We start from the raw sequence: 10616 nt of genomic DNA on the forward strand, positions 1-10616 counted from the left end.
ACCAGTCCATCCTAAAGGAGATCAGTCCTGGGTGTTCATTGGAAGGACTGATGTTGAAGCTGAAACTGCAATACTTTGGCCACCTGATGCGAAGAGCTGACTCATTTGAAAAGACCCTGTTGTTGGGAAAGATTGAAGGCAGGAGAAGTGGACAACAGAGGATGAGATGGTTGGATGGCATCACTGACTCAATGGACATGAGTTTGGGTAGGCTCTGGGAGTTGATGATGGACAGGGAGGCCTGGAGTGCTGCAGTTCATGGGGTCACAAAGAGTTGGACACAACTGAACTGAACTGGTCCACTGTGAATAACAAAGACACACCTATTATTTGGGATATTCTAAGAGTTTAGACGTTACCTCCAGGAACTTGAACAAAGACCAGAGAAATTGTTTATTATACAGTAGAGCTACCAGGTTTTGAAAACTGCCCAAGAATCCCTTCTTCCTTGCCCTTGAATGGAAAGTCCTTGTGTGATAACTCTGTATTTTATGTCCTAATCTCCAATGGCAAAATTTGTTCAACTTCCTGACTTCATGGTAGTAGAAAACATTTATAGTCCTAAGGTCAAAGACAGTGTTCACTTCAAAAAAATAGTTAACATTCAAGATGGTAGAGGGGTCAGTGGAGAAGGATTCTTAACATTTCTTTCCAATAGGTCAAGGGTCGTGATAAACATATTAATAATTTGAAAAAGAAATGTCAGAAGGAATCCGAGCAGAACCGGGAGAAGCAGCAGCGTATTGAGACCTTGGAGCGCTACCTGGCTGACCTGCCCACTCTGGAAGACCATCAGAAGCAGAGCCAGCAGGTAGCAGCAATGAGCAATACCTGGGGCAAGTTGGTGGTGGCGGGGGGAGGCTTTCTCAACCTCTGCTGCATGCAGAGGTGTCCTGAAAGGAAAATCCCAAGGGAGTCGTGTCCAGACTCACATCACAACTAAACTGCAAAGTTTTTGAAATATACCCAAAGTCTTCCCTGCTTGTTGACCTAAGTATGGAATCCTGTCTCTCAGCTTAAGGATTCTGAGTTGAAGAGCACAGAGCTGCAGGAGAGAGTGATCAAGCTGGAGAGTTTGCTGGCGGAGACCCAGGCAGCCTGCAGAGAAAAGGAAGTTCAACTGGAAAGCCTGAGACAGAGGGAAGCTGACTTCTCCTCCACTCGACATAGGTAAATACCCCTGAGGGTTTAGAAAGAAGCAGAGAGCTAGGTTCTGGTCCTGGCTACCCTACTCACTGCTTGTTTGACTTTGGGCAACTCACTTACTTCTCTGAGCTTTGTTTTCTTTGGATTGTAAGTAATAGGAAAACTGTTTATGAGCAGGGACTGTGCCTTTGAGATGGAATGTGGGTGGTATAGTGGTGCAGCGGGGTTTTCCACTGTTCTTTGAAAAGATGCAACCCAGTGCCTGGCATCATAATAGTATTGGGTAATAATTCTTGAATATGTATGTGTTGAATGAATGGGAGCACTTTATAAACTGGGAAGTGAGTATCTGTATTTGCAGAAGTAGATCCTGGTGCTGATGACTGAGGGTTATCCACATGGTGAATCTTGTGAAGGCTACCAGGAACATCTGTTACTTCTCCTTAGCCCTAGGGATTTCTCTCAATTGCCACAGCAGGTTCTGAGAACAAAACAAGATGCTATAATGTACTCTCAGGGTGTCTTGGGAACTTCTTCCATATTAATAGCAGTTTCTGAAAATGTGGCTGTGTTTCAACAGCTTTTGGACCAAATCCAATTTTTGATGGGATGGATTGGATTTCTCATCCCACATTCAACCACAGTAACCCTGTTGTTTATCTCAGCATATGGCCCATGATGAAAGTGATTGTGGTTAGGGGACAAAGTTGGGTCTGTTCCAGATTGGGTGTGCAAAGAAAAAAGAACTTTTGGGGTTTTTTGTATTTTCTAAAATTTCTCTATCCTGTATGTGTGACTTTTGTAATTTAAATACGTGTGATGAATGTTTACTTTTAAATATCAAAACAAAGAATAAAGAAGCCTTGGGTAGGTAAAGAATTGCTGGCACATTGTATAGATGCTGACCTCTAGGGAAGGGAACTAACATAGATTGAGCAAGCAGCTTCTGTGTGGCATTCCCTACTTTAAACAGACCTAAGCAATTATCCCCAGCTATGACTTGGAAGGGCCTACTTGTCTTGCCCAGTAAACAGCAGTATCAGGAATCAAAGCCACATCTCTCTGATTTAGAGTTCTTGAAGAGGCTACTGTCTTTCAGCCTGCAAGATAAGCAGTGTGTGGAAGATGCCAGTGGAGAAGGTCCAGCTCAACAAGGACAAGGTCCCCAAGTAGAAATGGAGTCCTGGCAGAAGGAATGTGATTCCCTTCGAAAGGTGACTGAAGGCGTCCAGGCTGTAAGGGGGTAGGCTTAGAGGAAGCAGAAGATTGGGTTTTGGTAGGGAACCATGAATTTCTGACCCCGAACCCCCTAGGATCTGTTACCCAGAGTTTTTCCTCCCTTTTCCCAGAAGCCATCCCTGCATAATAAATTCACATTTTAGATAGCCATCCTTAGTACTGGCAAGCAAAGTTAGGGAAGGACATGCCTCTGAATATCCAAACTTAGATGTACCAAAATAGTGCACTGAAGCTTGGTACACTTCCTTCATGGCTCAGGCCCTCTACAGAACCTCTTGCACTGAGCAGAGTTTTAGCCAGTGAGGTGACCCTAATTCAGCATAGAAGGAGGAGCCCAGGACCTACCAGAGAGACTTGTTTGAATGTCAGCAGAAAACACACAGAAATGGTTCAGAGAGTACCTGGGGTCTCATAGGACAGGACACTGGACCTGTTTAGGTTCCCTCCTCGAACAGTGGGACCAAAGCTATAAGTGAAAAACTTTCACAGCCCTGAACAGGACTGGCTTCGTTAAACTGAATTTTCAGCCATGTCCTTCACCAAAGAACTAGAAGGTACACTGTATATGTATATGAAGTTAATTCTACTGGCCGACAGTCATCAGGGTGAAGGTGTCTCTCTCCACCTGACTTCCCCATGGTAGTCATGGGTCCTCCACATTGCGTTCCTCTTTGTTTAAACCTCTGTGACTGGAGCACAGGAGTATGAAGCTAAGTAGCCAGGATAGGGAGTCTGGTTTATATTTCTTGTTTTCACTCTGTTCTCACTATTAATTGTCTGTAGCCAGTTGAGATAATAGTCAAACCGCAGATCTTAGTGCAGCCTCTTGCCATCTGGCTCCACTATTAGCATGTGTTTACAATCGTCCTTGATAACTTTGCCTTTCAGATTGTGGAGAGGCAACAGCAGAAGATTGATCAGTTGCACTCACAAGTACAGGTGAGCTGGAATCCTTGGGATATGATGGGCAGGACTTGATGGAATTTATAGAATTCAACCAATCCTATTCTTTGCCATGCGATTTGCTCAGTGTTAAGAGTACCAGCTTAGGGCTTCTCAGGTGGTGCTAGTGGTAAAGAACCTGCCTGCCAGTGCAAGAGATGTAAGAGACACAGGTTTGATCCCTGGGTGATTAAGATCCCCTGGAGGAGGGCCTGGCAGCACACTCCAGTCTTCTTGTCTGGAGAATCACATGGACAGGGGAGCCTGGCAGGCTGTGGTCCATAGAATTGCAAAGAGTCAGACCCAATTGAAGTGACTTAGCACGCATCCAGGAGTACAGGCATGAGACCAAATCAGTGCTTCTGGCCTACAGTCTTGTTGGGAAGGGGTTTCATTCAGCACAGTGCAGTGAGAGCATCCATATTCCCCTGGGGGAGCATCAAAGAGTGATTGAAAGCAGGGAGATCAGGGAAAAGTTTCTGGAGACCATGAGCCTTGAAGAAGGAGGAGGAGTTAGCCAGGCAGTGAGGAGGCTAGCATAGGAGGGTATTGAAATTCTGATAGAAGGAACAGCATGGGTAGGAACACCAAGGCATGTGACAGCAGGGTTATGCATGGAACTGCAAGTCGTTTGCTAGTATTGATTAAGGTGGCAGATGGAGAACTGGGCTATGGACTGTCCAGTGAAGTTAGCTTTTATTCTTTAGGTAGGTGATGGGAATCTACTGAAGCATTTTGTTGGGGTGTGATGTAGTCAGGTTTGCAGCTCAGACTTGTGTGGAAGAAGATTGGCAGTTGGAGAGAGGCAAGGCTGGAGGGCAGGTCTGTTGCAGAAATTAAAGACAACTCCTGGTTTCTATTTTGGACCAGAGTGGGAGTTTCCTTAACTGGGTTCTCCAAGAAATCCTAGGTACAGGTTCTCTTTGGATTCTTAAAGAGGTTTTCACACCAAAACAGGTGAAATGCACTTCACCTAGGAACAGCTGAAAGCTCAGTCCTACCATTGCCATCATGTGGGTCTATTTAGTTCACAGATTTCAAATCCTCTAAAGAGACAGTCAAACCTAGTGAGTGTTTACTGGAGAAGGCAATGGCAACCCACTCCAGTACTCTTGCCTGGAAAATCCTATGGATGGAAGAGCCTGCTGGGCTGCAGTCCATGGGGTCGCTAAGAGTCAGACACAAGTGAGCGACTTCACTTTCACTTTTCCTTTCATGCATTGGAGAAGGAAATGGCAACCCACTCCAGTGTTCTTGCCTGGTGTATCCCAGGGACGGGGGAGCCTGGTGGGCTGCCGTCTATGGGGTCGCACAGAGTTGGACACGACTGAAGCGACTTAGCAGCAGCAGCAGCAGCAAGTGTTTACATCCATTTATTTTATTACTATTATTATTTTGCTCTCACTGTGCAGTTTGCAGGATCTTAATTCTCTGTCAGAGATGAACGTGGGCCCTTGGCAGTGAAAGCAGGGAGTCCTAACCACTGGACAGTCAGGGAATTCCCTACATCCATTTAAAATCCGAGGCTTTTAGTAGATTTTAATGGATCTCAAAGTATGTTTCCTGGAACTCTTGACAACATTTATTTATTTTTAAAATATTTATTTTTGACTATGCTAGGTCCTTGTTGCATTGAGAGGGCCTTCCCTAGTTGGAGCAACTGGTTGCCGCCCTCTAGCTGCAGTGTGCACGCTTCACATTGCAGCGGCCCCTCTTGTTGCAAAGCACAGGCTCTAGGGTGCGCAGGCTTCAGTAGTTGTGGCGCAGGGGCTTGCTCACCTGCCCCAAGGCATGTGGGATCTTCCCGGACCAGGGATCGAACCGGTGTCCCCTGCATTGCAAGGTGGATCCTCAACCACTGGATCACCAGGGAAGCCCTCCACAACATTTTAAATGTATATTTACCCATGGTGAGACTTCTCAGACAAATGTCAGGTGAATTTGGTAGAATTAGGTGGGTTCAAAATGGTCACCTTGGGTCTTTCATTGTGGTGAGACATTCTCCTTGACTGTTTAATTTTTTATTAAAACAAAATGGAAAAGCTCAGAAATATTATTTATACTTATTTGTCCAAATCAGTTTCAAAACCAGAGGGAAATTGGAATGAACAGAATGAGAGGCAAAAGATAACAAGTCTATATACCTCCCTCTCCTGACCCTGACCACCCCTATACACAGACACACACACATACATAACTAGATTAGATGACTGAGAGAGTGCCCTCTACTTCTCATCTCTGTCAAAAGCATTTAATATACAGTGCTTTCCTGGCAGCTCAGTGGTAAAGAATCTGCCTGCCAATGCAGGAGACGCAGGTTCGATCTCTAGTTTGGGAATATCCCCTGGAGAAGGAAATGGCAACCCACTCCAATATTCTTGCCTGGGAAATCTCATGGACAGAGGCGCCTAGTAGACTACAGTCCATGGGCTGGCAAAAGAGTGGGACACATCTTGGTGACTAAACAACAACAATTGTCAAGGGCATTTGGCTGTGAGCTCCTCAAAGACGGGAATTGTTTGGTATTATTTTCTGTATCCCTAGTGCCTGTCAGTAGTAAGTGCTCAATAAATAATTGAACTCAACTGAATAGATATTCCTTGCCCTCGAGAAAGTTATGGTCTGATAGAGAGAGGAATCAAATGCACAGCCAACAAATGTACTCATGAGCCGTGAGTATTAGTAGCAGGGCAAGGTTGGGATTCATTGAATCTGATTTGCAGATGAAGGAAGGTTGAGGTGGGAAGTTTCCAGGTGACTGGCAGAGCAGAAGGGCATTCTGGGCAAAAGCGAAGAGAAGTGAGCAACAGTATTGGCGCTGGAAGCTTTGGGGATGAAGGCCAGTAGTCAGTCCGTGTGACTAGAGTGGAGGCTCTTTGGTGGGTTAAAAGAGGTAAAGATAGAGAAATAGGTGAAGGCCAGGCTGACCTGTAATAGAATGCTCTTCTGAGGAGCCTGACCTTGGCTGGTACATGGTCAGGGGCTCCAGAAGGGTTTTGATGGAAAGTCACAGATCAGGGTTGTTCTAAAATAATCTCTTAGCAGCAGTGCGTGGGCAGGGTGGGGCTTTACTATTATGTAATCTAGACCAGAGGCAATGTGGTCTGACCCAGACTTGTTACCTCTGATGTGTTCTCCCACCCTCCTTGACATGGGATTCAGAGCCTAGAGCAGGAAGTGGCTCAAGAAGAAGAAACAAGCCAGACCCTGAAAGAGGAGGCCCAAAGGAGGGAGACAGCCCTGCAGCAGCTGCACACAGCTGTGAAAGAGGTGAGCAGCACCAGGCCTCTTGGTATTGTCTTTACAAACCTCATTTCTCTGTGTACTCTACCCATCCCTACTCCCACAAGAGCCCCCACATTTTAGGAGGTCTCTACTAAGGTTTTTTGAAGGAATAAGAAGGAACATTGCATCATCCTTTATATTAAAGGTATCATTCTTTATATTAAAGGTCCTAAGCCTATCTTTGGCCGTAATTATCCAGTAATGCATTTTGGATATGGAAAATCATTCTCTCTTATTTTGTCTTCTTGCTGTGATGGGTTTGTAGGATTGGGGATGAAGGGTTCAAGAAGACTGAAGGTTTGGTGATCCTCCTGGAGTAAACAGAGCTGTCAGCAGGGGGCGGTCAAGGTCACTGGCCAAGTGCTGAGGAAGGAGTCTCCCAGAGCAAAGATGGTCATATGGCCAGTGTGGGTGAAGGGTTGGGACTAGTGGAGGAACTCTGTTCCTTGTCTTTAAAACAGAATAGTGGTAGGAAGGGAAGGAGAGTGTGTTAAGGGTGTTGTGGGAAAGGGAGAGAAAGAGACACAGATATACGTGAATGAGCTGGTCTCTGTAGTGAAGCCTGACTCCACCGAGGTGAAGGACTGAAAAGGCAGGACACATTTCAGCACTGTGTCCTCCAGGTCAGCAGCTTCTTTAGCCCCCTAACCTTCACCTACCCAGTGGCCACTAGCTGTCATGTTGCCTTTCTTGCCCACTTTATTCCTCTGACACACACTGATCAAGCTGGCTGATGGCCACTTTTGTCAGGGTGGCAGGGAGAGATTGAAACCAGTGTCTCCTCAGATTTCACAGTTCACGTTAAGCCTTCTCTAATAGCCTGGCTAACAGAGTTGGCTGAGCTACTGGCTTCAGATAGAGTTCCGAGGAGCAGGAGTATCTTCTCTGGTTCCTGAACAGAAAGAAACCTGGAGGCTACTGACTCAGTCTGCTGGGGTGCAGCCTCCTCCCCAGTGCTGCGGTCCTGTGGGCCCAACTACCTGCAGGAGAAGCTCAGCCTGATATGATGGGGGAGGTGGCAACGCAAAGCCTGTTGGTAGGAGTGGGGGGGGGGAGCATTGCCTTTGACTCATAGCTTCGCCTTGACATACCATACACGTATATCCACATTCGTGTGCAGTTACTCTGCCTCTCCCTGGGCCTGAGTTAACATGCTCACCTATCTATCTGCTCAGCTTTCAGTACAGAACCAGGACCTCATTGAGAAGAATCTGACGCTCCAGGAACACCTGCGACAGGCCCAATCAGGGTCCCTATCTTCATCAGACACAGCCCAGCTGGCATTTGAGCTGCACCAGGAATTGGCCAGTTGTCTTCAAGATCTTCAGGCTGTCTGTAGCATTGTGACCCAGAGGGCCCAGGGCCACGATCCCAATCTCTCCCTGCTCCTGGGCATTCACTGTGAGTCCTTAGACCAGTCTGGGACCTAGGAGAGAGTGGCTTTCATGCTTCTCTCACCCCTATCTACCTTTCCCAGTTAGATGTTCAGTAACTCTGTTCTGGAAGCAGGCATCCTTATGGGTACCTGGGTGTTGGACAAATAAAAAAGTGGCCCTTAGGCAGCAGGATTTTTAGCCCATTATCCCTAGCTGTTTTGTAAAAAGTGCCATGTTCCAAGACCACAGGCCTTAGGGTAGTGCCTGTCCACACTACCCCCTCCACATGGAAGTATCTTTTGACTTATTAATATTCCGTCAAAATGTTCTTCTCTTCCCCAGCTGCACAGCACCCAGGGACTCAACTAGATTTTCAGAAGCCAGATGTGATCAGGAGGAAACTGGAAGAGGTTCAGCAGCTGCGCCGTGACATCGAGGACTTAAGGACCACCATGTCAGACAGATATGCCCAGGACATGGGAGAAAACTGTGTCACGCAATGAGGAGTGCTGGGGCTGGACAAGCTGTGTTCCCCCAGGGAGAATCTGGTCTGCTGAGAGCACCGTCCAGCAGGTCCTGCCCTGACAATCTCTTGCCTCCTATCTGCTGCTATTTCCAGAAAGAAGGGGTGGGAGGGAGGAGGTATGAGCCTGCATGTGGGGCCAAGGGCCGATGAGAGAATTTTGTTTGTCTTGCCCAACTCTGGCTTTGCCTTGTTGGGTTGCATTTATCCTGTCATCCTGATTCACTCTTTTAGGGTGAGTTACTAATTAACTTGCAGGTAAATCCTCACAGACTGTTCCCAGTAGCAAGCTGATGTCAAAGGCAAACAGGCTGCTTAACTCCCTTCCCCATCCTTTGGGATGGATCCACATTCATTCCCACTCTGTACCTTGGTCGTGCTGATGCCCAAAGTTCCTTAGAAGGGCCAGGAAAGGCTGAGTGCTAGTAACAGTAGCCACTTGAGAATCCTCCGGCCCTCTGCCAGCCTTCCTGGGCCTGAGCTGGCTCTGGACTTTCCTGGGCCCAGGCCCACTCCTCCTTCCTCAGGGCTCTTGTTCTCACTGATGCCTCAGGGTGATCTGTTCATTAGCAAAGTATTTGCTAGGATTGGGGGCCCAGGGATTATACCCAGGGCTCTTCCACCTGTGCTACCATGCCTGTTTACAGGAGCCCCGCTGGAGCTGCGCCGTGCCCCTTGGCCCGGCCATGTAGTCAGCACAGCCCCCTGTCCTGTGTTCTCGGGCTGGCCAGGCAGCCCCTTCGTGGGCTTTCAGCGCAAACTCTTCTCTGTGCTTCTGGGTTTGGGCAAGATTTTCCCCTGGGATACCACAGGGCAACTGTCAAGCTGCTCACCCCCTTCCCCCAAGGCTGGGGCAGCACCTGGCCTTCTGATTTGTGCCTCTCTTGTGTTTGGGGATGGAGGTCCTTTCCCTTTCCTGCTCTGGGCTCCTTGAGAGTAGCCAGTACAGGTCAGCTTCACGGTATAGCGTTTTGTGTTTAGTTGTTTCTCTGGGGCCTTTGGACCTCTGCTTTCTGGTTTCTCTTGCCTCTGTTGAGAGAGCATCTTGTAGTTGTGTGTGTCTGGTACTTGGGCCAGCTCAAGGTTGCCTCTAGATCTGGAGCCAGGCCAAGCCAGGGCTGTGTGAGGGGGGAGTCCTGAGCAGTTCAGGAGTTCAGAGCCAGCCACTGGGAGATTGTTGCTAAGCTTTGGGCTAGCAGGGCAGCATCCTGGACCTCACTCCCAGGCCTGAATGAGAGTCCTTCTTAAGTGTTTTTACAAGTTGGTGTTTTATTTATGGAGTGACTTAACCCTCCATTCAGAGCATCCCCACCCAGCTGTCCCCCCAGCCTCTGGGCTCCTGCCTACTAAAAGCAGAGCTGCTCGGTTGGTCTCCACCCTGAATTGGGAGCCCAGCCACCATGCTCACGGGTATTTTTCCTCATAAAGTTTATAAGCAGTTATTTATATGAATCCTTGTTATGTCAACTGGTTTGTATTGCCTATTTTGTTTACAAAATAAAAATTTAACAAACTCCTCAGTTTTCCATTGCCTTCCATCGCCATCATCTCATACTCCACCCCTCATTTTGGCTTCTTGGGGCCAAAGCCTGGGTGTTTAGTCAAGTTCTCCAAACAGCAGCAAAGAGGGAACTTTGGCTGGCAGGTCCAGCCTCGTTTGTATCTCTACCACTTCTGCTCCTGTGTCTGGAGACAGATAAGATCTCTTCCCACAGCACTTTCTACTGGGTGATGCTGCCCTGAGTCATAAAGCAAGTTTGTCATAGAGTTTCAGTAATCCAGACAAGGAAGTCTGCTGCCTGTGGGTTGCTGCAGGGAGGTGGCTTCCCCAGAACCAGGCAGGGCAGTGTTTGCCTCCAGGAGCTAGGCTTGTCTTCCTGGGTTATTCTTGGGGCTCTGAGCCTGGGAAGACTTCTGAGGGGTGTCATGTCCCACCCCACACAGATGGCTGAGTCTCCAGAGTTGGGCTGGCTGCTGCCTCTGTACTCCCTGCATTTTGCTGGAAGTAGTTTTGGAGGGCCATCTGCAGCATGAAGTTCGGTGGGGCTGGGGCCACCCCAAGACCAGCTGTGGATTTTTAACAAGGGCCCAGCCAGACTCGGGAA

At 47.8% G+C, this 10616-nt stretch overlaps 1 protein-coding gene across 3 annotated transcripts in view; it reads left to right on the top strand.

The window, feature by feature from the left end:
- CEP85 (centrosomal protein 85) overlaps positions 1 to 10027 on the top strand; it is a 36898-nt gene extending 26871 nt beyond the window's left edge. For all 3 annotated transcript variants that reach the window (XM_070458966.1, XM_020909207.2, XM_020909209.2), the window contains exons 8-14: positions 659 to 811; positions 1016 to 1170; positions 2246 to 2360; positions 3274 to 3324; positions 6490 to 6597; positions 7788 to 8013; positions 8331 to 10027. In XM_070458966.1, the coding sequence (XP_070315067.1) occupies positions 659 to 811; positions 1016 to 1170; positions 2246 to 2360; positions 3274 to 3324; positions 6490 to 6597; positions 7788 to 8013; positions 8331 to 8491 (969 nt within the window). In that variant the 3' untranslated portion in view covers positions 8492 to 10027. The remainder of the gene's footprint in view (positions 1 to 658; positions 812 to 1015; positions 1171 to 2245; positions 2361 to 3273; positions 3325 to 6489; positions 6598 to 7787; positions 8014 to 8330) is intronic.
- The last annotated feature ends 589 nt before the right edge of the window (positions 10028 to 10616 follow it).

This window comes from Odocoileus virginianus, chromosome 30 (assembly GCF_023699985.2).
Source record: "Odocoileus virginianus isolate 20LAN1187 ecotype Illinois chromosome 30, Ovbor_1.2, whole genome shotgun sequence".
NCBI classification, from domain to species: Eukaryota; Metazoa; Chordata; class Mammalia; order Artiodactyla; family Cervidae; genus Odocoileus; species Odocoileus virginianus.